Source organism: Emydura macquarii, unplaced genomic scaffold (genome assembly GCF_026122565.2).
Source record: "Emydura macquarii macquarii isolate MOO-44397 ecotype Brisbane River unplaced genomic scaffold, CSIRO-AGI_Emac_v2 contig_212, whole genome shotgun sequence".
In the NCBI taxonomy this organism is placed as follows: Eukaryota; Metazoa; Chordata; order Testudines; family Chelidae; genus Emydura; species Emydura macquarii.
Window position 1 is genome coordinate 7,939,463 of NW_027130349.1, and position 27,307 is coordinate 7,966,769.

Below are 27,307 nucleotides of genomic sequence, written 5' to 3' on the forward strand. Positions count from 1 at the left end.
AATTCAGTTTTTAGGGCACCTCATGGCAAAATTAGAAATAGAAACTGCTATCTGGTTATTATGGGGCACCTCAATCATTTTCATTCACCAGGATATAAATTCAAACAAAATATTTTGTGTATAAAGACATACCATTGTTTCTTACTCAGTTTTGTTTAAATCATCCAATTCATTTTTGCAGTGTGTGCTCATTCAGCAGATAGGGATGACCTCAGTCCTCTGTTATTTGATGATTTTCTCTTTGGGGACAGCCCACTCATACATATTCTTTTATAGCCTTTTGAAAGAGGGCCAGTTGGAGTTCCTTTAGTGGAGGAAAAAAAGAAAGAGCTTTCACTGTTGTGTTTATAGCATTTTGGGGATCACACTGGACTCTTATCTTGCCTCACTCAGGAAAAATTCCAAAGAAGTTCTATTAGCATAAATAGCTAAGTCTAAAATGTAATGTTATTGCAAGTGTAAATCATGGTGTGACACACTGTACCTCCAAGTAGCACCCTGTAACTCCCATAGTCATCCTTCATATAAAATGATGATATATTTCATACAAAGCATGTTATGAAAGGTATCATAAGAAAATTCATGATCTGCTAAAACCCACTGTGCTGTCCAAATATGTATATTGTTAGTATGCATCAGTTTATGAGATTTTTCTGTATACGCTGTAAGTTTAAAAGTCTCTTCCACAAGGGCAGTGGTCTCCATCCAGGAGGGTGTTAAGGGACTATTATCCTGCAAGGGAGTTGTAATTGTAATCTAAGATTTACAATACAATGACAATTGCGCAAGACTGTACAATGGAGAGTGCTCAACCCTATGACTCATTTACACAAGACCACATTGAGGGGGAGGGACAGGCAGGGGAGAAGAGGCGGATTGGGCAACTTTGTGACTCAGCGGAGCCCACCTGGACATGCCTGGTAATGTCTACTAAACACATGGTCAAAAGATATAAAGTAAGGAACTGGGGCTGCATGCTTGGTCCTTTCTTCTCCCCCACTTACGTTGAAAGCAACAGGAACACTGGAAGACAAAGAGACTTCTACCCAGATTTGAGGGGGAAGCCTGTGTATTGAGAACTATAACATCCAGTGGGGTGAGAAATCTGCTTAATCTAGATACTGCCTAGTGTTAAAGGTTTAAGATTTAAATTGCATGTTTATCTTTGTTTGCTTTGATACCTATCTCTAATCTCTTATGCCTACCACTTATACTAACTTAAAATATTTCTGTAGTTAATAAATCTGTTTTATGTTTTACCTTAAAACAGTGCATCTTGGTTGAGGTATTTGGAAAATCTCAGCTCATTTAACAAAAGTTGGTATATATCTTCTCCACATGGGGTGGGGAGAGGTGAACTGGGTAATAAGCTTATAGTGGTCAGGCTTCTGACCAGGGCAGGGCAACTTCGGGGTGCAAGGCAGGGAGCTGGAGTGAACTGGCTGGAGCCTTTCTCTGTGAGATTCATGTTTCTGGGAGCATTCATGCAATCTAGCTGGGTGTGGGGCTCCACATGCTGTCGGACTAAGTGATAGAACCTGGAGTGCTTTGATGCTTGTCATTAGCAAAGCATTGTGAGGGACAACTCAGACTGAAGAGTTAAGGGTGCACAGTGGTACCCCAGTCCCAGGTTGTATCCTGGGGGAACTTGTCACAGATGATGCAGTAGATTATTTGAACTTTGCCTGTAAAATCATTTATTAGAATCAGTCAGTTGTTGCCTTCCCCACAACAGCTATGGAGTACTTTTGGAATGATGTTGTTATTTCAGGTGAAACAGTAAAGATATCCATTATTCTTAAATGAATTAAAGAGAAGGCAATAATCTTGAGTAGTTCTTACCTTAGATGGTCTCTGTAATTTAGAGAAATTTCTTGTGGTAAGCGTACGTAGAAATCTTTAGTATGTTTCATATGAAGCAACTACTGAAAAGAAATTTGCTGAAAGAATGATTTGGCCTCACCAAGTTAATTTTCCTTTCAGATGTGGTGGCCTTATCAGCTAAGCAGTTGGACAAGACTGAGTGTAGGATATGGCAGATTGGCAAGTGGAATTCCGGTAAGGTTAGGAGTTATGTCAGACCATGTGGGAAGCACTTGGGACAAGGTACATTTTATGATGGTAATGATTTATTTCTTTGTATTGGAGTAGCACCTAGGGACCTCAATCATAGGCCAAAACATCATTGTGATACGCACAATGCAAACATGGAACAAAAAGACAAGATTCTTCTAAGAATTATAAGAATATGAGCCTGTCATCTTCCAATGTAATATCTTAAAGAGAACAGGAGCTGCTTTGAATCTGAGGACAATCCAATGTATTCTGGAGAGAAATAGAGTTCCTTAGAAACCATGTTGCATAGGTAGGTAATCTTGTCAAACTGCACTAGTTAGTTTTACTAAGTTGATAGTATACTTGGGTATAAAAAGGTAGGTAGGTATGTGAATTGCTAGTTTTTTCAGTATTATTAAAATAATTTTGGTGCATCTGAAGAATTTTTTAAAAGTCTTTAGACTAGTCCAGCATTGTGGTGAGATGCACCTGAAAGGATGCAAAGTGCATGACATCTCATTGCTACAAAGTATCGCTGAGGCCAAAGAGCTTAGCAGGTTCCAAAAAAGGCTTTGACATTATTATGGGTAATGAGAAGATTCACAGTTATATTAGGCTTATTAAATATACACAAAAGCTTGAAAGGGATATAAGCCCTCATGCTTTTAACTCAATTTCTAAATTAGGAAGAAACTTTCCCTAATGGAGGTTATTCCATAATTGCCCACTTATGGGCTCTTGCATCTTCTGAAGCATCTGGTACAAGCAACTGTTAGAGACTGGATACTGGACTAGATGGACCACTTGTCTGGTTCAGTATGGCAATTCCTGTGTTCCTAAGGCAACACTGAAAAACTGGAAGAAAATACATGCAAAAGAGTTATTGGAGTCAGGAGTAGCCACCATTGGGCATCAGACCATAAAAGAAGAAGTGAAGTTGCGAATAACTTTTTCAGCTTAAATACTTTGGATGTGTGTGTTAGTTGTTTCAGTTTATTGAGTCAAGAGGGAACAATGATCAAGTGTTTGGTAGGATGGGAGCAAGCCCATTATATATGTGGCATCCTACCGGAAGAGTATAATGTTCATTTTGGACTGAGCAGTTTCTCTATTAGTTACCAGTATTGAGTTATAAAGCACTGATTGGGGAAAGCCTTCACTGTTACTGCTTGCTAACTTGTATAACTGTGTGGAGGATTGGAAAAAAGGCAGTCCTGAGTCAATGCGGGGGGGGGGAGTGGGCGTATGCCAGATAAATTGCTTGCAGTTTGCACGTGTGCGCTCCTCTAGGGGATTAGAACTAAGACAGAAGTCTCCTGCCAGAGGTTCAGGCCAGTAGAGGACGGGATGGGGGGCTGTCTGTCAGTAAGGGTCTGCCACGGTGTACACAGATACTTGGTAATAGAACAATGTTCCTGCTCGCTTTTTCTGGAAGACCCACACGCGCACACACAAAAAACCAACTCACCAATAACAAAAACTCCACAGCTGAGTAACATGAAGTAATCGAGACCTGTCCCTCCCCCCTGCTGGGTGGGAAAAGAGTAGGAGGGAGTTGCCTTGCTTTGGTCAGACAAAGGGTGGGTAGAGGGGAGTCACCCGGTGCGGTGTGGGTGTGTGAAATACAGGGGAGGGCGGAAACTGGGTGGGGGGCTTCTTGCGTCAGTGAGGGTCGGGGATCTTTCTCAGGAGGAGAAGAGAGAGAAAGTGGAGAGGAGAGACAGCGGGGGAAGGCGGGGAGGGAGGGAGGCATCCAGTTGAGTGAGGGAGCTGGGGGAGCGCGGCTTCTCTTCACACTCCGCTGCGCTGCAGGGTATCTCCAGCTCGCCCAGCTCAGCCCTCCGGCGCCAGGCGCTGCAGCCTCGCCTGCCCTGTCGGCTGGAATGGGGCTGCGCCCGGGACCCGTCGCGCCTCTGGGCTGGTCACTGGCGCTGCTCCTGTCCCTGGGCGGCTGGTTCAGCGAGGCCACTCCACACTTGAGGTACAACCGGCCGGGCACCAGGAGCAAGTAAGTGCCTCTCCCTCCGGCATCCACGGGGCGCGTGGGCGGGAATGTCCCAGCCGCGTCTCCCGGCCCCCTGGGCTGCTCTCCTGCTGTGACCCCCTCCGAGCCCCGGGGAGCTGCGCCCAGCTGCCGAAAGGGGGCTGCCCGGGTCTCCTCCCGCCCCACTTTCAACAGCAGAGCTGCGGGGGTGGGGTGGCGGGTCCGGAGACGCCCCAGGAATCCCCTGCTGGGTTCGAGATGCGGAGCGAGAAGAGAAGTTTTGCGGGGCCAGCGCGGCCTGTGAAGCAAGCTCTCCAGCACTCAGCAAGTGACATGGCTGCAGCAGCGGGACAGGAGTGGTGGGGGTTATTTAGCCTGGATGCTGACCCTTTGCTCAGGGCGCCAAGTCATTCGCCCAGATAGCCGATCATATGCCTGTGTTAGAGGACGCGGGGGAAGGTTTTTATGAGCTACAGTCAAGCAGGGCTCCCTCCTAACTGGGGGTTTTGTTCTGCACTTGACATGCCGCTGGCTTAATCAACTTTATTGTTTGCCACTTCAACTGTGCGTTTGTCCTGCTTTTTGTAACCCCCTCCCAGGAACTGGTGTGCCTACATAGTGAACAAGAATGTGAGCTGCACTGTGCTGGATGGAACTGAGCGCTTTATTCAGGCTCAGTACAAATGTGCCTGGAACCAGTTTCCCTGTCCACCAACGCCAGTGTAAGTAAGAGAGGAGGAGCTTTCTGGGTGGGGAACCATTGGGTCATCAGTAAACCATTTCCACATCGAGCGAGAACACAACAGCTAGCAAGTTTTACATCACCAGTGCTCAGACAGGAATTTTAAAACTTTGGGATCTCTGTGTGGGAACTGCAGGACAATGTGTACAGTTTTCTAGCCTCTTAGTACTGGGCCATAGTAAATCACAAACGAAGCTTTCTTTTTTATTACAAACATAAGGCAGCTGAAACGAATTAGAGCCACATTAAATGTTCTGTTGTGAGACCATGCAGTCAGTTAGCTGTACATTGCTAAAACAAATCAAGGGAATGACTTGCAAAAGTCAGAACTGTCCATTGATAATTGAATTGCTGCTGATGCCATTATAGTGTTATCTGATTGGGGTGAATATGCATGCTGTACTTCAACTTTCGTGGAAAGAGTGCAAGCACCTGCTGAGAGTGCAGTTACACAACATGGCAGAACTATGGGTGCACTCCAGCTGCTTTGCTCCACTTCGGGGCGGCAAAGCAATCATAAACCTAGCTAAAACTGGATTTATGGTTGCTTTGCATTGCTGGAACAGTGTAAAATAGATGGCATGTACTGGTGAATGTTGGCCAATATGCTTACAATTTATAGATTCTTAAATTGTCCAGCATAGACAGGAGGGGATGAAAGTTGTTGTGTTTTAATAAACCTACACTAAGAGATGGTTATCTAGCTGATGTTGTTTCTGTAGTACATTTTATGTTAGATGAGGCATTGTGATCCAGGGGACAGGCACTGGTGTAGGAGTCAGGAGACTTGGGTTCTATTCATAGCACTGCCACCAAGCTTTTTCTGTGACCAGGGAAAATAACTTAAGTACTGTAAAGTGTCCATATATGTAAAACAGTGATGATAGTACTTACCCTCCTCTGCAAAGGAATTTCAGATCAACAGATGGTAAGTGCTGTATAGGTCTGATCCAACTCCTACTTAAGTCAATAGACTCCCATCAACTTTAATGGATACGTCGACTTTAATAGGTCAGACACTAAATGAGCTAAATTGTCCCCCAAAACTTTTAGTCCCAAACTTTTAGACACTAAATGAGCTAAATTGTCCCCCAAAATCCCAAACTTTTAGTCCCAAACTTTTAGTCCCAAAATAACATTGGGGGGTCCCAAAACCCTAAATCCAACCATCCTAGGAGTTAATGAAACAATTTAAACCATTTGTACTAAATGCTTTTGGAATAAACTCTTACTTTATTAAGACTTTTTATATTTTTCTAAAATCAAACTACAAATGCTGTAGTATGGTGGTGAGTTGTATCAAAGAGCATCTTGTCGGGGTGAAATTTTAACTCCATTAAAGTCAATGGAAAACTCTCTGACTTCAGTGCATCGAGGATTTCTCCTATCATTTGTAGATGCCATAGTCAGGTCTAAATTCTTAGGAAAAAGTCATAACTGTGTAATACCTGAGTCTGTTTAGAAAGTAAGCAGGATGCATAGTCCATGCTAAATACATTTTCAGTTAAACATCTGTAGCATAGAAAATAAATAATCTGTAGTGTACTAGTGAAAATATATGCACACAGTTTTGTATTCTGTGCGTATCCAAAACTCTTTATTATTGGGTGCTCAGGGAATGCTAGATCAGGCTTCATATCAGTTTAAAAGGATGGGTTTACATTCAGTAAGATCATTTATTTATTGAAGATTAGCTACCTTCAAATCTAATAAGACCATTGATTGAAAGCCTTCCAAAATTAATGGGAGACTTTCCAATTTACTTCAATGGACTTCAGATCAAATGTTGTTGTGTGCTTAAAACAAACAGTTTATATAAGTGTATGTAAAAACATATGCTGACTCTGCAGCCTCTATTTCATGGTGAGATGTGGTGACATTTATCCCTTTACATTTCTCTAAATGTTGAATGTTAATATGTAGTTACAAACATTAAGCCATATGTTTTACCACCCGTTTCATCCAACTGTTTCTGATTTGTTTTATCATTAAGTGACATTCCAAATATCAGAATTAACTGCGTCCTGTGGTGGTTTAGCACCATAGTAATATTTTAAATTTTCTTATCTGCAACATCTAGAACTTGCAACACAGATGCATTTTTAATTGTAACATTTTTAATAAAGCAATTTTCCTAGAATTCTTCATAAAGAGAAAGGAGAATATTGGATAACTATTGTGCTTTTCACTGTAAATGTTTGTTTTATTTTTGTTCTCAAATATTTAGATATTAAAATGAGAACACTTGTGTTTACATCTTGAATTTTTTATTGTATTTTGTTTAGAACATAGGTGATTAAATTAGCAGTGAAGATAGTAGGCATTAGTAGCTGTGTTCCTGAAGTGGAAAGGCTGTTCTTATTGTCTGTGGAAAAGGGAAAAGATTAGAAAGTGTGCCTTGAAATCAGTCCTTTATATTCTTGCTTTTTAGATTAATGCTTTTATTTATATTATATAAGTCTGACTCAGCAAAAATTATGCCCTTTTTTAGGGGAAACCCAGTATATTAGGTTTTAACCACAGTAGAGTATCTTCTTTTTCCCCCCCAGCCTCTGAAACATTTGTAAAAATGTGTGATTATTAACTCTTGATGTTCTTCAAGTGCTTGCTCATGTCCATTTCACTCAAGGTTTGCGTGAGCCAGTGAACCAACGCCAGAGATCTTTTTCCTATCACAGTACTTGTTGGGGCAATACATGAGCCCTTCGCATCTTTATTCTGCCAGATGAAGGTATTAAGAAGCGAAACCGCTTCACCCCCTTGAGTTCCTTCTCACCAACTGTGGTTGGTAGTCGGAGAATATTTGAGCTTCTCACATTCTTTTCCCTTTGTCCTTCTAGAAAGCTTGTAGAGAAAATGTATTGTAAATAGTTTTTAGTTAGTAGTAGTTATAGTTAGTTAGTGGTACTTATTTTTTCTAAAAAATGTCCTTGTTTTCATAGTGTTTTGTTTGAGGTTTTGAGTACAGTGGTATGCCTAAATCCCTGAGATTTAAGCACTGTTCTGGCTCTAACACATCTGTACCAGCCAGCAATCCTCATTCCTGCTGTTTAAAATGTTTGGCAGAAAGTCATTTTCAGGCATAAGTACTCTATTTGTAGGGGGTTTAAGACCAGGACTAAGAAGTTGAGGAAAGTTTGCCTTCATCCTGATGGAAGCAGCTTTGCATCCACATTTGGTTGCACCCCTCCCCCCCTCTAGCCAGAAGAAGGCCACCTCTTTTTTTGAGAGCTAGGTCCCCTACAGACTTCCCTAAGAAGACTGGTACCAAGGTTAGAGCTTCTGGTAGGTATTCTCTGGTACTGAATTCTAGCAATGTAGAGTCATTGACTCCAGATCCTCATGAGGTACCATCTAGACCAACTCCATTGCTGGGACCTTCAATAGCAATGACTTCCCCTGTGATACACACGGCTATACTGGTACCCATGAAGCCTGAGCTGTATGCCATAAACAGGGATCTTTTGAGTCCGTCCGTGCTGAACTCACCTCTGTTGCAGGATGAGATCCAGGTACCAGTTATTCCTTCATGCAAGTGCTATTACCGGGATCTTGCTTGGCACCTGTACAGTTGATATCTTTGGGAACTGAGCCTTTGTTGTTGCCCTTAGGGTCTGGACACTCTGTGGTGCAACAGTCCAAGTGCATAGTCCATTCTGGAGGGAGGCCTCGAATAATTCTTCCGTTACTGTTCTCTGAGTGCCAGTCCAGGTCCCGATCTCTAGCTGCTGTGCCCGACACTGTGCCACCTTGGCATTTCAACGCTGACTCTTCTTTGGACACAGATGTGGGATCCTACATATCGAGATCTCATTACAGGAGATCTCAAGTGTCTCCTTATTCTTTGTGGCACAGGTCAAAGCTCCAGCACAGTGACTGGAGCATATCTAGAGAGAGGTTGTCGTGGGGTTGAGTTCTGATACCATATCAAGTACAGCAGTGGCCTTTCTGGAATCCATGGGGGGTTCCTCTGGACTTCAGATCATCTTCTCCTGGACACTGCTTTACTAAGACCCTATCAAGGCACTGTTCTCTGGCTAGTACCACTCTCTCCATTGACACTGTTACCCAACAGCTGAGAGAGGTTATTCCTGTAGATGCTGTTACTGAGGTTCCACAGAGAATAGAACAGACTGACACGTCAGTGTCTGTGCTCAACGCTTCCTCTTCATCAGATGATGCTACTGTTTCTTCCCCAGTTCTGGATGATTACAGAATGTACCAGAAACTTTTGAAAAGTGTGGCCACCTTCCTGGGTATCCCAATTGAGTTGTACAGGATAATCCACAGAAACTGGTGGATATTTTGCATTCTGCAGGACCTGCTTGAGTGGGTGTGCCTATTAATGAAGCTATCTTAGAGCCCACCAGACTTCTTTGGCAAACTCCCTCTTCTTTGCCAGAAGAACAAAGAAGAGGTACCAAGTTCCATCTCAGGGACATGAGTGCTTCTATTCACATCCTGCCCCACATTCTTTGGTGGTGGTCACCATGAATGAGAAACTGAGGCCAGGGGCATTCTAAATCTACTCCCAAAGATAAAGATGCAAAAAGCTGGACTCTATTTAGGAGAAAGATTTATTCACCCACAGATGTACAGTTCAGAACTGCAAACCATCAGGCCTTCTTAGCCCGCTATGATTACTCCATTTGGGACTCAATATTAAAATTTTCAGACAAGCTGCCAGCTGATGTCAAAGAGGAATACAGACCTTTTAGACCACCTGGCTGCGCAATCATCTTTGCAGGCTCTACTCTGGACAGGGTGGATTCGGCTGCTCGGGTGATGGCAACAGCATTGTGTTTCTTGGCTGCAGTTGTGTATGCCATCAGAAATCCAACAAACAATTGAGGACTTGGTTTTTTTTCAGAAAAGGCAGATGGAGCTCTGCATTCTCTTTAAGATTCCGGGGTAACCATAACGGTAAAATCTTTGGGTATTTATACTACAGCACGAAGAGAAAGCAGTTTCACCCTCAAGTCCATCAGAAGTACCTGTGTTATCCAGTAAGACAACCTGACCAGTCCAGGAGACACCTCCTCCCTCTTCTGCTAACTCCAAACACCTTGTAGCATCCAAACAGTCTAGTTGATGCCTTGGTCAAGACCAGAGAACCATTTAGGTGTGATTTCCCCTCCCTTTGGCAGCAAGTTATCCCAATTCCTAAGTGTTTGGACCTGCATTACAATAGATTGATGGGTTCTAAGTGTGGTGGCACTGGGATATACCCTACAGTTCACTTCCCCCATTCCCACTCCCCATCCCTTTTTAGGGACCCTTCTCATGAGTGTACTAAACCAAGAAGTTTAGTCTGTACTACAGCAAGAGGCTGCAGAGGAAGTTCTTCCTCAGCATCAGGGGAAGGGATTCTATTCCCATTATTTTCTCATTCCAAAGTCCAAAGGAGGCCTCAAATCTATCTGAGACCTGCAAAACCTCAGTTATCAAAAGATAATGTTTTGTATGGTTTCCCTAATATCTATTATCCCATCCCTAGATCCCAATGACTGATCCTTTGCCCTCAATTTTAAAAATGCCTACTTCCTCCATTCACCAGAGTCACAGGAGGTTCTTAAGATTCGTTGTAGTAGATGTTTATTATCGGTTTATGGTCCTCCCCTTTAGCCTGTCGTGAGCTGCTCAGGTGTTCACAAAGTACATGGCAACAGTTGTGGCTCATCTTAGGAAGGCAGGAACAACTGGCTGGTTCAAGGAAGATCCAGAAAGCAAGTACCAGTGTCTGCCAAAAAGATTTGGTCCCTCTTATACTTGTGGGCATGTTGATCAATGAGGACAAATCAGTTCTTCTTGAGTTTATAGGAGCACTTCTTAGCTTGACCACAGCGAGATCATATTTACCTCAGACCAGGTTTGACGTGGTATTGGACCTATGTAAGAACTTCAAGGAATTCCCTTGTAAAACAGTATGGCTTTGCCTGGGTCTTTTGGGTCACATGGCAGCTTGTATGTAGGTGACTCAGTATATCACACTTCACCTCAGAACCACCTCACAACTAAGAGGTGGTTGAAGTCTGTCTCCTGTTCCTCTCATCTTCCCCCAACGTTGGATGATATATCTGTAAGTGTTCTATCATCCTTGAACTGTTGGATGGACCCTGCCCTCCATGACCCTGGTCACAGATGCTTCATCTTTCAGATGGGGAGCTCACTTAGGGGACCTCCAGACTCAGGGCTGCAGGTCAGTCAGGATCTCTCCCTCCACATCAGTATTCAAGAGCTTCAAGCTATTCATCTAGCCTGCGAAGAGTTTCTTACCCACATCAGGTTATTCAGAGTAGGTGCTCACAGCTGCGATGTTCTGTCTGAACAAGCAAGGAGCTGCCAACTTGTACCCCCTTTGACAAAAGGTCTTTGGTCTTTCTGCCTCACCAATGGGTTACACTCAGAGCACCTCATCTTCCCAGATCTCAGAACTGTTTAGTGGACCATCTCAGCAGATCATTCAGCAACAATCACCAACTTAGACCAGACACGGTGAAGTCCATTTTTCAGCTTTGGGAAATGCCAATAATAGACATATTTACCATCTGACAAAACAGGAAGTGTCACCAGTTCTGTTCAAGGGCAGGCCACAGCCCAGTGTCTTTGTCAGATGCCTTCCTACTAACCCTGAAGGGGAAACTACTTTATGCTTTTCCTTGCATCCCAATGCCATTGAGATTTCTGAGGAAGCTCAGACAGGATAATGCAGTCTCATTTTAATAGCACCAGCATGGCTCTGTCAGCATGGGTTCTTGAACCTCTTGAGCCTTTTCCATTTGAGATCCCATACCACTCCCTCAGTTTCTGACCATGGTTTCCCAGGATCGTGGCAAGGTTCTGCATCCCAGTCTGCTCAGTCTGCATCTGACTGCTTGGATGCTCAGTGGTTAATTCCTCAGGAAGCTGTCTGTTCCACTGACGTGCAAAATGTGTTGCTAAACAGCAGAAAACCTGCCACCAGATATACTTACCTCAAGAAAAGGAAAAGATTCTCTGTGTGGTCCCAGAAGAAAGAGGTCTCTCCTGCACAATATCCCATTCAATTTATTCTAAATTTCCTTCTTCAACTAAAGGAAAAAGGGCTTTCTGTCAGTTCACTGAGACGTCATTTGGCAGCTATCTCCTCTTTCCATCCATATGTGTAGAAAAGATGTTTTTTCTAATCCTCTGACTGTTAGATTTGGACGGGCTCTTTCATCCTATTAGGGACACGACACCATCTTGGGATCTGAATGTAGTTCTTTCAGTTTTCATCACTCTTTTTTTTTTTTTTTTATTAGTAGGATAAATAGAGTAGTAAAATCATATGTAATTTGTCTATATGAACTAGATTAGTCCCGGTTGGCTTTAATTTTTGTTGCACTCCTCTTTTATATTTGTGTGTATTTTTGTCATGATTTATTTTTGCTTGGATATTGTTTCAGGTGATCTCTGCCTGTTTAGCTATGAAAGAGGTCACAGGGAAAGTGTGCACAGGGTGAAGGTTAGAAGTTGTGTTATGAATTGCAAAAGTGACTGCTGCAAAAAAATATTCATTACATCATTTTTATGAGTAAAGCAAGATACATTCTATTTACGAGTTCTTTTCTTATTTGCCTCTAAACATATTATTTAAAAAATTTGTTACAAAATTGTAGCTAATGGTATCTGGAGCAGATTAACAAAAATCTTAATTTTCAGGAATGAGTTTAGTTTTACAGAGATGAAATAGAACACACACCAAGCTTAGAGTAGTTAAGTGTTTCATGGAAATCAGAGATGAAAAGTACCTACTGTCATCTTCGTCATACCAAAATTGACCTAAAAGTTTGAAGTTTGTATTCAGTTAGATGCTCTTTCTGAGTGTGATTGTAAAGACCCTCAAACCACTTCAAACCACTGAAACATCTAACTAATCCTCAGTCACTCCACTGACTCGAGCAAGTAGTTCAAAGTAAAAGCACCCTAACAAAATTGCATACGTAATAAGTGGTTTAATGTTATAGATAAGGGAAAATTAACAGGAAAGTCGTGGGTGGCCAGGATGTTGTCTTTTTCATGGTTCCGCTTTCCACTAGATTAATCTAGTTAATGTCTAGGTATTTGACCTAGGATGCCCGTACTTTGCATTTGTAAACAGGATTTGTTAGATCCGTCGATGGAAATAATAACAGAAATGATAAACTTGTGTGCAACCTCCAGTTGCTGAGTTTATATTTTCATTAATATAAAAATTATTGGAAACTGAGTTTGAATGAGTGTGCCCTAGTTCAGAATTTGAAACCATGATATACTGAGTCACTCTGGTTATAATTTTGTTAAAATTAGCTGAATAGCAGAGGAGAAATCCAGCGGACTCCTCCTGTATTTGAGATTAAGTGACCCCAAGGATCAGAGACTGCAGAAAGAGATTTAATCAAATATTTTAATTAGCCTGCCTTAAAAAATAATAGTTGAAGAAAACACAGGGTTATCTTCACAGTCCAATAATTTTTTATTTTCTCAAACTAGGGATTGCAATGAAAGTAATGCAGAAAAACATTCTCTTTCCTTAGGTCTAAGATTGGTGCAAAGGTTAGAATAGTGGAATGTGGAAAAAAAACTTGATTAGAAGAGAAAAGGATTCTTAATTGATAGTTATTTTTCCCCAACTTTGCTGAGCAGCAAACTAAACCAGAGAGGGACAGTAAATGGATAACAGATGTAGGCCATTATATTAAAATTATGTTTGTGACAAAGACACATTTTTACTGAATAGAAGATGTTGGATAAAATATGCCTAATTACTAAAGCAACTATTTTTTCATAGCAAGAAAAGTCAGCAAGAGTAACAGTTAAAATAATATTTAATTCATTTGTGTTAGGAATTGTTTCCCAGTCATCTCAGGATTTAAAGTTTTTGGTCTAATGATTGTTGTTGTTTAAACGAGGCAGAAATCAATCTTCCCATTTTAATGATAGAAAATGATTAATTTAATATAGTCATTCAGATATAATCTAATTTTTGTGATAGTTTGTTGTCTGCAGTGCTCACTCTGCTGTGTGTTGCCTGTCTCCATATGGTCCTGAAGTCAATGGCAAAATTCCCATTGAGTCCTATGTCATTATTCTGTCTTTCCTTCTACTGCATTACTGACATCAAGTTGCGTAGTGTCTGTTTTTCAGTGGCTGGCTGTGAGTTCTGGTGATAGCCCAGACAAATCTGAGACAAAAAGCAAAACAAAACCCTATACACCATACATCATAAAGGATAGCAACAGGATACTAATTTTATCCACTGTTAAGGCATTATTTCCAAATTAGGTAACCTTGTATTTGTTCATGTTACTTTTTATTCTAAGTGTAATAACTTATGGAGATGCAGCTGAAAGAAATAGTCCCTGTTTGTTTTATTTTCCTCATCTTTTACTCTGAAATGAGAGGTGTGTTGTGTGTGTTGTCCTGCTTCAATGTTTTAAACATAGCATAAGCCCATAAGGAGAAGATGGTCTGATATTTGTTAATGTAGTATGAAAAAAATTACAAGATGCCATTTTATGTAAATGTATAGAGAGAGAACTGGATGTTTAGAAATAGCTGATCATCTGATGAAAGACTATTGTTTTAATACATAAACAGGGTGCAAAATTAAAGATAATATTCAAAATAAATTTGTCATTTACTGATTTATGAGTGCTTAATCATAGAATCTTAAAATTTTATATATAGGGGTCTTTTTTGCATTTAATTACTTAAATTTATTTTTTCTGGATTTTTCTAAACAGAAAAGAACTGGCAGGAAAGGGGGGATAATTAAAAATAATATAAAAGAAGGTGCTTCATTTTCTAGGGTTTCAAAGCTCTGCTGTCTTGCAAAATAATATTTACAGAACATGATAATTCCATAATCTTGAATTATTTGGCTAAACAACACCTGAACATTACTACCAAAGGCACTAGAAGCCAGCCACATTGTGTGACAGTGGTTATCAGGGCTGGTTTTGGAGCACTTCAGGGAGATGAAGGATTTCATAATGCAGGTAAATACTGACACATGCATACCACATCCTTTCTTAGGTATATAGTTAATGATTTTAGGGCAAAAAATCGCTACTGTGCATGCTCTGTATGTGATTTTCAAATGCTCATAAGATGGTCAGAGAAAACCAATAATGACTAAAACAATGCCCAGCAGTGTTTATGAATGAGTAATCTTTCCAGTAATCTTTGCAACTTTCAAACTTCAGCCTTTGAGAATAGAAATCCGTTTCCCCTGGCTCCCTGACTGTGTATATTAACTTAGGTTTGTCTTCAAGGTCCTGTACAATTTAACTCCTTCCTACTTCTGTACTCTAATCTCCTTTTGTTCCTTCCCCATATCATTCATTCCGAGCCTTTCGTCTGACTACATCCTTCATATCTCTATTCTATGCCCACGACCAAACTTTTTTTTTTCTTGAGCCATTCCCAATTAATGGAACCTTTTTCCTATTTCTGACAATGGCCACTGTATCATAAATGCTGATTCTGAAAAATGTTTTAAGTCAACATATTTCAAAAAAATAACAGTACTTTTAATGAGACAAAATAGGCAGCAAAAGTTTTGTTATGAGATTCAGGTAGGCTCTGATTCAGCAGCTATTCTGTGTTCAGGGATGAAAGAAAAAGTATTCAGTGTTGGGGAGGGGGGAAGAGGAAGGTGTTGAATCTAGTAGTGCATGTTAACACCAGTATTCACCAGCACTCTCAGTAACTTTCCATTATACTGTACATGAGTCACTTCATAGTGGAAAAACCCGATTTATACAGGCACCTCACATTTGTTAACTCTTAACAGTGGGGGGTGTGCACGTGAAAGAGCTAGAAAGAGTGTCACATTCCATTTATGAGGAAAAATAAATCTTTCTAGGTATTATTAATTATACATTTCATTAATTGTCATTGATTACTATCTTTTTTTTATTCTAGGTCTGATATAAATGGCAGAATGATTATAGATGACTTTTAAATACTATCTTTATATTTTGGCAGCTACCGTATGAGTTTCAGACCTCGGTATACAATTGCTTATAAGACAGTAACAGAACTGGAGTGGAGATGTTGTCCTGGGTATAAAGGTGGAGACTGCAGAGAAGGTCCAGCAGAACAACCAAGAACCATTCTCTTTCCCACTGCACCACCACAGACTGGTGTGAAGAAAGTCTTGGGTAACTTTTTGTTTGGATCTTGGTATGCATGATCATGTCTATTTTTTTTATTTTGTCCTTTGAACCAAAAGAAAAGTGGTTTCTGTTACTTTGCTAGTGAACGATTCAAAAACAAATATGCAAGATGTCATATAATGGGGAAAAAATATCAAAGCAATAACAATCTTGATTCAGGGTGTTTCCTGGGGAATGATGAATGGTTGGGTTAGAAGGCTGGTCATAAATCCCCTCTGATCACTAATAGTTCAGGAAATTCCTTGTGGTAAGAGTTTAATGATTTTTAGTGGTTTCTTCAGAGTGTTGCAAGGAAGATGAGTTTGATTAGCACTGCTGTTGAACTAAAAACAATAATAGTAGTACATGATCATTTTAAATTGCATCCTAATCATGCATAATACTTGCATAGCATTTTACTTGTAGAAAGGCAGTCCAGACATAACTAACTAATCTGAAAGGGCAGATAGATAGTAAACCTCAATTGTTGAGATGATACCTGTAAGAGTAAATGATGTTTTCATAAAACACTGCGTGAAATGAAATTCAGTTACTATGAGATTCTGACTTTAGCCTCAGTTAAGTAGAAGACAATGAAATAGAAAGCTTCTGCTGGAGGAACTTATTACAACATTTATCAGAAATTAATACCATGTACAGCACTCAGTCAGAATTCTGTTAGCATTTGTTACATAGAATGGGTTGGAAGTGAACAGATTGCTATGATTTTTAGTAGTAAATAAATCTGTTTCCAACAGAATAATGTAGATTAGATAACGTAAGTGATTATTTTTGAAAAAGGACAACAGATGTTGTTAAGTATTTCAAGTAACTAGCATACCAGTTATGTCTGTGGGGTCTTTCCTCACAAACTGATAAAAACGTAATTGTGATCTTAAGTTCACAAATAAAAATGGATTACTGCATCTGCACTAGCCACAGCTCTAATACATATTCGGCTCTGGCTTGTGTAGAATTAGCACTACTTTTTCTGCCAATCTTGACTAGGTAAACTTGTGGCTTCTTGGCTTCTTTATGACATCCTTCAGCTAAGTGCCAGTTTAAAAACAAACAAGAAAAATGTTTACTTCATCTCCTCTGTTTCCCTTTGCTGCATAGTCCTCCAACTTGTTTCTACTGTCCATAAACTTTGCATCATACTAAAAACTCATATGCCTTCAAATCTGCCTGTAACCAGCTCCATAACATTGTCTCTGTACTACTGTCTCAAATCTACTACTGCTGAAATCATTATCCATGCTTTTCACTGATCTCACTCTGACACTTGGAACTCCTTTTCCACAGTCTCCCCAAGCCTGAGTTCTCAGGACTCCAGCATGTGCAGAATAATGGTGTCAGTGTCTCCACACGCATAAAGAAGCAAAATCACATCACTCCCATCTTTAAACATGTTAACTAGCTCTGTTCATTTCAGGATCCTTTTAACAACTTCCCTCATTGTTCTTAAACTTTTCATGGATTTGTCCAGCCTATCTCACTGACTGTCTCATTCCACTCCCCTCCTCACCTATCATTGGCCTATACCCTGTCTCATAACACAGTCTGGTCAGTATTTTGAGTAAGAGCTTTTTTCTTATTCATCTAAGACATCCCCTGCCATCTACTTGTCATCTGAAGCATCCTTTCAGTACCAAAAGATTCTTTATCTCTTTTCAAATCACAGCTGGAGGCATATTTTTTTTCTTCTTTACCTGTACCTCTTAATGTTTCGGTCTTTTACTTTTATTTATCTCTGCAAATGTGATTTAATGCTGTAAAGCACTTTTTAATATAGTATGTATGAAAGATATTATGCAAAATAAAATACTATATATTCCCTCTGTTTGCAGTGTTGTTATAGCCATGTTGGTCCCAGGATATTAGAGAGACAAGATGGGTGAGGTAATGTCTTTCACTGGGCCAACTTCTGTGGTGAAAGAGACAAGCTTTCAAGCTACATAGAGCTCGTCTTCAGTCTAGGAAAGGTACTCAGAATGTCACAGGTAAATACAAGGTGGAACGGATTGTTTAGCATAAGTATTAACACATATTGTCAGGAACCATTGAAGGTGAAGTGGCCCATTGCTATCACTGCAGTCATTGGACAAACAAGGAGAATTAGTGGGTGCAGATTGTTGTAATAAGCTATAAATCCATTGTCTTATTAAGACCATGATTTTAGTGGCTAGCAAAATTATGAATTTAAGTTCTCAGGCTCATGTTTTGAAGGTGTTGTACAAGAGGTCAGATATGGAGTGATTGTTTTGTGAAAAGTGTTTGCTCACAAGTGATATGGTGTTTTTGTTTTCTGTGTGAAAAATGATAAAAGACAAAAACAACATACATCTGTGGGCAAAGACTTTTCACAAAACAATCACTCCATATCTGATTCTGTCCTCACCCAGAAAGGAAACCTGCATAACACCTTCAAAAGACGAGCCTGAGAGCTTACATTCATAACTTGGCTAGATACTGAGGCCATATCTACACTACAGAATAATGTCAACCTAACTTACATGGGCATGCAGCCACTGCAGTTATTAAATCGCTTGTGTGTGCACACACTTGGTGTCTTGTGTTGGCGATGTGCATCCTCACCAGGAGCACTTGTACCAATGTATTGTCAGTGTGGGGCATTGTGGGCTATCTCCAGAAAGCCACTACCAGCTGACGTAAGCAATGTAGTGTCTACACTGACACTGCATCAACTTAATTACGTCAGCCATGGCTCTATGCTACTTGGGGAAGTGGGGTTACTAAATTGGCATAGAGAGGAAGTTATGTAGCCAGGAGCCAAATTTAAGTGAAGGTACTTCCACAGCTAGGTCGATGCAAGGCACCTTACGTTGAGCTAACCATGTAGTGTAGACCAGGCCAAAATATCATGGCTTTCATACAGACAGTGGATTTATGGCTTATTACAAGAATATGTAACCTACTAATCTTCCGCTTTTATCCTATGATTGCTGGGGTGTTAACGGGCAAGTTCAACTTGAATGGTCCCTTAGAATATCTGTTAACAACTTAGGCTAAACAATCTATTCCACCTTCTATTTAGCTGTGACACTGAGTCCCTTTTCCATACCTGAAGAAGAGCTCTGTGTAGTTATCTTTCTTTCTCATGAACAGAAGTTGGTCCAATAAAAGATATTACCTCACCCACCTTGTCTCTGTATTACACTATATATAGTTTGTATGTCTATATTAATGTGTGTATGTATATATATGTATGTATGAATATATGTATGTATTTATATTACAGAAAAAATATATATATTCACACAAAAATTACACCAAGGACCTGACTTGAATGACTAAATCCAAAACTTAGTGATCAGGCTGAAAATTCAGTTTATATTGTCTTTGTTCATATGTTATATATAAGATTACTAACTATATCTTGATCTTATATTACCTTGCAATTGAAGTGCAGTTATTAGTTAAGAACTGAATTTCAACTATAAGACTAAATTTTTACCTTTGTTTTGTTTTACAAAAGAAAATAAATTCAGTGTTATGATCTAATTATTTTCTGTGTGTGAACGTCCTTTGTTTAAAAAAAAAAAAAAAAAAAAAGGTGGTTACCTGGAATCTATATTACTCCATTATATAAATGTACTTAGACCCCAGTTCAGCAAGATACTTAAGAACAAGCCTAATTGTAAGCACATGAGTGGTTCCACTGAAGTTAATGCCTATTCACAAATAATTCAGGAGCAGAAAAAAGGCAAAATTGTTTTCTGCTCTTGGTGTGACCAGTATTAATTATTGTTATGAGAGATATAATGGCTCTAAAATAATCATTCATGTAAATTGTGGTAAATACAGCTATTTAATGTGGCTAAATATTATGAGTGTACAAAGAAGGGACAGGCGTAAGGAACCTTTTGATCTTTAGTGCAGGATACAGCCAAAATGCTAAAGATAGCAATCCTTTAGTTTGGAGTGAATTGATAATGACTGAATCGCTGACAACAAGGATTGAGAATAGAAAAGGTAACACCAAGCTATATAATATTTATAAAGCATTAATATGCTTTTAACTTTACTTAAAGAAATTAAAATTGACCTCCAGCCGTTCTAAACTGGTTATTTGTTAGAAATACTTGCATCCAAATTTTGTTTCCATTATGTCTTTAAAACAGACTCAGAACCAAAGGAAGTGCCACAGGAATCACATGAAAAGAAAATTCAGTTCCTTGAGGATGAATTGTTTCGACTTACACGGACAGTGCTTGATCTTCAATCCTCCTTAGCAGGTGTGAATGAAAACCTGAAACTTACTGTCCAAGAAGATGCCAGTAAGATGTTGGTTTCCTGGCTGAACAACCTTCATGATTACCCAGGGCCTGATAGTGCTCTGGGTGGTGAAACAGACAGTATTCATCTGCCTGGCATCCTTGGCAATAAAGACCAAAAAGAGCCTTTTACTGATTTTGTCATGGAAGACATAAAGTCTGAACTAGTTGAGGTCAAAAATGCCTTGAAGACAAAAAATGACAAGCTGGAAGAATTGAATGGGAAAGTGAAAAGCTATGAAGGGCAATTAAAACAACTGCAGGAAGCAGCACAAGGACCTACAATAACAATACCTAGTGGTGACTTATATCAGGAATATCTAGATTCTAAATTTGAGGCCCTGAGACAGGAAATGCTAGAAGGATTGGAGAAGAAAATGGCTGATCTGAAAAACTTATGTGAGTACAAACTAATGGATATCCGGCAACAATGTGATGACCATGAAACCAGCTGTTCAGAAATAATAGAACTTGTAGAAGAAAAAGAAAATGGCCTGAGGAAAGAAATAAATGAGCTCCGAACTCAGATCGAGGCTTCTTCAAACCAGTCAAATTGCAGCAAGGCTAGCAACAATGATGACTTTGGTCAACAGATAAAGAATTTGGATGAGAAAGTTGACAGAGTTGTGGAAACACACAGAATCTTAAATGCCAGAATAGATAATGAAATCAGTCGCATTTCCACTCCAAATCTAGAAGATGTCTTGGGCCCAAGATGGGAGGAGCTAGATGCTAGACTCAATGTTACAGAGCGGAATGCTGAAGAACATTGCTTTTACATTGAGGAAACTCTCCGAGGTGCTATAGCTACTGAAGTAGAAGAAGTCAGAGACTTACTTGATCAAAAACTACAGGCACTGGAAGACAGGCTGGGTGGCACTATTTTAGAAATTGCCAATGCCACAGCCTCAGATGGAATATCAATTAGTTCAGGGTCAGTCTTTCACAGTGACTCAGGATCTGGAAATGAACAGCTTACATCTGAAGTGAATCTCCTGAGGAACAAACTACAAGCTGTTGAACATCTTTGCCAGCAGAAATGCCAATCTTCACCCCAAGATATGGAAGACCTTCAGAAAAATATAGACAATTATAGCAACAAATATGAACGCTTGCTTTTGAAAGTAGAAGACAACTCTGCTCTTTTGAAGATTCTAAATGGTTCCCTTAATGAGAAATTTAACTTTATGAAGCGCAACCAACAGAACATGCAGAGGGATTTGCGTGGATTTCGGTATGGTCTAAACATCATGGATAAACATGTGAACAATCTTCAGGATGGCTTGAGCAGCTATAAGGAGCAACTTCTGGGTATCAATTCTACATGTGAAAAAATCCAGCAAGGTATGTTCAGAAAAATAGGTGAAATACAGGAAACAGTTGTGAATCAAACCTCTCACCCATATGATAATTGTTGTAGCGAGGCAAAGGAGAGAATGGAGCAGTTAACAAAGCAGATCTCCAATGACCTCAGGAAATGTAAAGAAAACACCCATGATATCCAGGAGGGAGTCTCAGATGTGGATAGCAGACTGTCCCAAGTTGAAAAAGTCTGCAGCAAACTGGACTCCATCTCAGATAGCCTGCAGCGAATAAAAGAAGGTCTGAACAAGCATGTAACTAGCTTATGGAACTACACCAGTCAGATGAATGGAACCATGACATCTCATTCCAAAGACATTTCTAGCCTCAAAAATTCTGTCCGACAGTTCCATAAGCAGGTCACCAAAATCACCACTAACCTTCAGGAGCTGATGAAAACTCAGTCTGGGACACGTAAGTTAACCTTCCCTTTATTTTCTCCATTAGCTTTCTCATCTGAAAAGTTTAGAGAGTGGAGCTGAGCTGTGGAGCTGAATTCAGTTCAGTTAAACAAGGGGAGTAAAAATATGACGTTTAAACATTTGTTTTGCTTTACAAAAATCCTAAATTTGGTTGTTTTCCAAAACTACATAGAAAGCACTTTAATTTACTTTGCACACATTTAAAAAAATAAAATTAATATGTTAGGAATGTTAGCTCCCTTACTTTTAGATTAAAAACAAAGCAGCAGCAACAAAACAAAAGTTTGGTACTTCCCCTCCCTCTCCGAGTGGTGAATTTCAAATGAGTGTTTTAGGTAGTGAAAATTGCTTCAGTTTTGTTATTGTATTTGCCTCCCTCCTTCTTTTTAGTGAAGTGAAAGACAAATTAGGAAAAGTCAAAGCCAGATGAATTTTGACTTCAAATAATTATGACAGACCTCTAATTTGGCTACTCCTACATGTCACTCAAAGGTTTCTTTCTAACCAAATGAGATCCTCAGATGGTGTAATTCACCACTGGTCCATTGACTTATATAGAGCCATGCCATTTTACACCAGCTGAAGGTCTCGATTAAGATTCTGATGTATAGTTTTACAAAGAAGCTGAGTTTACTGAAGGACATTGAGTTCCTGTCTTTGTTACCATGACAAAAAACAAAAAGTTAACTGCACTGTGAAATTTGCATTCTTCAATTTGTTGTGAAACATAGCATTATTTTATTTTCATGCTTTATACATATATGTGATACATTTGACATTAAAAACGATGATAGAACAATCAATCGCTTGAAATCAAGGCAAGCACAATTTCATTAAAGATAAACTGATATTAGGATTTAAAATGTAATTATTCAACTTTTCTGTGCATTAGCCTCACTGTTTTTTACTCTGAAGTTATTTTCATGTAAGTATAGGATAATTAAGTAAAGAAAGGTGGTTTGTGAATGCTAGATAAAGAACATTGGTATGGGAATAAACCAGTTTCTTTTTTTAAATGACAACATTTAATTGTTTAAACAGTAACAAATAAATGTGTATTTTGATAATAGAAATAAAAAATCCTTTCTTTTTTTGAGTAGTGCCCCTCTGGGCGCTCCACTCTAGGTGTGAATGTGCCTCAGATCAAAGATTTTAGGCAGCATGGTCTGTTCGGTCAATGCATGTGCCCCCTGCAGCCATGTGTCCAGCACTGTGGCTATATAGAGTTCTGTGGGAGAACCGCCCTCAGTTCCTTCTCAACAACCTCGGCCTAAGATGGAGCCTCAACAGCATCCGAATTGAGCTTGCCTCAACTGTATTTTTTTCTTATATCTTACTAGTCAGTGGTAGTTCTTGGTGTTTCCTCTATATGTTAGTTATAGTATTTTTACAAAATAAAAAATATTATTACAAAAATTTACTTATTCTTTCAGGGTAAGGACCGTTGTCCTTTCGCCTATTTTTTTTTTCCTCCCCTCAGGAGAGCTTAAATGCTAGGAGAACATGCCTGGTTCTCCCAATTTGAAATGCTGCCTTTCGTGCTGAGAGGCTATCCTGGTCAGTGATGAGCACTCGTGGTGTGTCTGTTGCCTTGAGGAGTGACATGTTCCCCAAAAGTGTGACTTCTGCTTGGCATTAAAATCAAGAGCTAGAAAGAATCAGGAACTTAAGCTATAACTCCTTATGATGGAAAGCTTGCTCCGACCAACTTCTGACCTTGGCCAGGGGACCCTTCCCTCCCCCTTATACAGTGGTCTCTGAACAAGTCAACCGCTTTGACTTCCTCTGTTCAGCACTCCTCTGGAGCATCGAAAAGGAAATCTCTGGAATCCTCTTAAAAAGACTCTAGAAAGCAGTCTTCCAACCATCTAGGTAGAGAATCTACCTCAGAGAGAGAGTCTCCATTGTAGACACCTGCTTCAGCACCTACCAGTCTCCAACTCGTTACCCACAAGGCTGCAGGTTCCTCAGGTACCATGAGCACCAGTGAGCCCAAGGACTCTAAGGATTCTGGCTTCAAGAGATCAGTACCACCTGGTGATCAGAGCGGCAGGGAGGAATATCACCTCTTCTTAATCAGTACTGACAGAGTATGCTAGGCCTCCGATACCCAGCACTTTAGCACCAGAGAAGATCAGACCAATGCCTACTGGCCATTTGTCAGAGCACATAAAGTCCTTTGGTACCGATGGCTCCCTGTGCCAGTTGCTTCTGCCAGCCTACCTCATCGGTACCAACCATTGCTCCAGTACCACAAGAGTTTTGATTCCTGCATGACCTAGCAGTAACAGAAATCCCTGAATCCCCTCTCTTCGGCATCAAACCATTGCTGGTATTGAGCACCTCTTGGCCTCCAGACATTCACTTGGTATTGATGAAATCTGTCTTCTCCTATGGGTGCACCACGTTTACCAGCTGCCAACAAGGAGTAAGATGATGGGCACTTCTCATCAGTCTCTCACATTGCCATTCAGAGCTCTCCCTTCCATTATCAGGGAACCTTCTTTCCTGAGACCTCCAAGATCCATAACCCCAAGAAATTTCTTGAGGTGAAATTCTGGCTTCATTGTTGTCAGTGGGAGTTTTACCATTTTCTTCAACAGGGTCAGGATTTCACTCCTACTTCCTAACTCAATGTCAGATTAGTCGTCCTCCCCTCCCCCAACCCCAAGAAATACAAGATAATGGTGAATTACAAGCATTTCTAAGAAGGATGTATATAAATCCAAAAAAAAGATTACATATGTCATGAAATAAGCTTCTTTCTGTTCTTCGGTCTAAATACAACCATCTTATTGGAAGCCATCTGGGAGAGGAATGCACACTGACATCATTTGGTCAGAGCAATGTTATTTTCCGGTGACTCAATTTGCTGCCATTAGTTCAGTTATCAACCAAGTCTTTCTCTTTTCAGCTACTGTGATTTAATATTGATAAAGTAAGTGTGGTCAGAATAGTGGAGTCAAGATTACTGTTTATTGCGTTGAATACCCCCCAAACCTTTTATAATTCTGCTGGATACAGGAAAACCTCCATCACGCTACTTTTTCTTGTTGTTGAACAATTTGTGATCCCAAAGCCTTTAACTAGAGTATGCATCTTTATTAATACTCCTGAAGGGGGCCAGGATCCTGCCTACTGACTATTCTTTCCTTCAGTTCCAACAATGTTTTAAAGATCTGAAATATTGATACTGGCCTGGAGAGTAGGCTTAGCCCTTCATTGTATTGCACTTACACTGAGTTCCATGGAATTGTGTGTTAGTGGATGAACAGCACTGGTGGATTTTACATTAGATGTGAACTGAGATCTTCAAAGTCAGTGGTTCCTGAATAGTCCAATTTATATAAAACCCATAATCCATGTATTTTGGGCCAAATCCTTGTGCCAAGCTGGGCTGAGCATGAAGCAGAGGTAGAAATCTTCCTTCCCAGGTAGTGGAACAGTTGAAGAGCCACTCTACAGTGGTTCCTTCAGCCCCATTACTAGATCCTCTGATCCTAATCTACCTTTCTCCTCCCCCATTTCACTTCTGCTGCACACAGATGCACACCCTTAGCGCAATCCACCTAATCCTGTTTATAGTCCCATCCTATGCATATTGAAACTGTACCTGCTGTGCGGAAGGGATCAAGATTTTTTCCTTTCTGAGGAGACACATACTCTTGTCCACACGATTTAAAGCAGACATCTCACAGTTTCATGGATTGTTTGTTTAAATCTACTGCAGTGTTTTAAAGCATGACATAAGCTTAAAACACCATGGTATAATTCAGTTTCAGAGCACTTCATATGTTTTTCAAAAACTATACCTACAGTGACCATTGAGAAGAGGCCCAACCATTAGAGACTAAACATACAAGCATTTAAAACTGTGGCTTCTAAATTCAAATATCTGTGGCCACAAAGAGATTCATAAAGCAAACACTTATGTCCCAGAATGATTCACAATAAAATAATGCCATCCAGCATAGCACTCTGAGTAAGTCTTGATGTCTGCAGCTCCAAAAACTTTTGGCAACAGAAGCCAACAGATTCCATTGGAAGTGGTTAGGGAACCTTGCTCCACTAGGCAGTTACATCTTGTACTTTTTCCTTTTTGGGATTAATACAGTTCTTGGAACAGGATGTGTTTATCTATGTGCATCATTTAACTTTTTAATGAGTCTGGTTGCAATATCTTCTGTGGTCCCTTCATTACTTTGAACTGGTGATTTTCAGTTCTGGCTTATAGATCAGTATTAAATTCATACATAGATTTAGGCATTATTTGCCAACATATTGTATAATTTAAATGATGTCATTTTGATTTGGGAGACTACATACAATAGTAGCAAGTTGCTATTTCTACAGTTGCTTGAATGTGGTAACACAGGGATACCATATTAGAATTCTAAAACAAAACCTTGTCAAATTACATGCACCAGTTAAACAACTAAACTGAGCAAAGACAAATTTAGTGTGAAGCCAGGAATATGGCTGCTTTGGCCTGGTCTACATGGCTATGGAGGTCGACATAATGCCGCTTACATTGACCCCCTAAAGTATGCAGCTACTGGCACGTAATTTCTATTGATTTAAAGCGCAGTAAAAGTCGACCTAATAAAACCTGTTCTGCAAGTGGTGTAGCGCTGAAATCGAATTCCATGGGTCAAATTTGCATCAGTGAAGGCAGAGTGCAATGTAAATTGACGCCATTGGCCTCGGGGACGTATCCCATAATGCCCCATTGTGGCTGCTCTGGACATTTATGCTCTGCTGTAACATGGCCATATAAACAAGAAATAGCTCCTCCCCTCAAGCCCTGGGAAATTTTGAATTTCCATTTCCAGTTTAGACAGCATGGAGAAAGCTTTGTAGCCGAAATGCTCATGGCAACTGCACGGTCATAACGCACTCCGGCTTGGCGTTGACCAGAGGTCTTGGATCTCATCAGTCTGTGGGGCAAAGAGTCTGTTCTGGCTCAACTCCGAGCCAGCAAAAGAAATTTAGATATCTATGAGACGATATCTCGCGGCATGTTGGAGAAGGGGCACAACAGGGATGCACAGCAGTGCCGCATTAAGATCAAAGAACTGAGGCAGGTTATCAGAAAACTAGGGAAGCTAACAGCCATTATGGCTCCTTGCCCAAAACATGCTGCTTTTACGAGGTGCTGCATGCAGTTCTCGGCGATGACTCCACCACTGCGCCACCACGCAATATCAACACTTCTGAAGAATCCCAGTTCAGGATGAATGAGGAAGACTATGTGGACAAGGAAGATGACGGTGCAGGAGAGC

General features: G+C 40.2%; 1 protein-coding gene across 1 annotated transcript in view; it reads left to right on the forward strand.

The window, feature by feature from the left end:
- Positions 1-3,869: 3,869 nt before the first annotated feature.
- The window catches only part of EMILIN2 (elastin microfibril interfacer 2), a 48,821-nt gene continuing 25,383 nt past the window's right edge, over positions 3,870-27,307 (forward strand). Inside the window, exons 1-4 of the mRNA XM_067547172.1 lie at positions 3,870-4,063; positions 4,639-4,761; positions 15,774-15,949; positions 20,089-22,017. Coding sequence (XP_067403273.1) covers positions 3,939-4,063; positions 4,639-4,761; positions 15,774-15,949; positions 20,089-22,017 — 2,353 coding nt within the window. The 5' untranslated portion in view covers positions 3,870-3,938. The remainder of the gene's footprint in view (positions 4,064-4,638; positions 4,762-15,773; positions 15,950-20,088; positions 22,018-27,307) is intronic.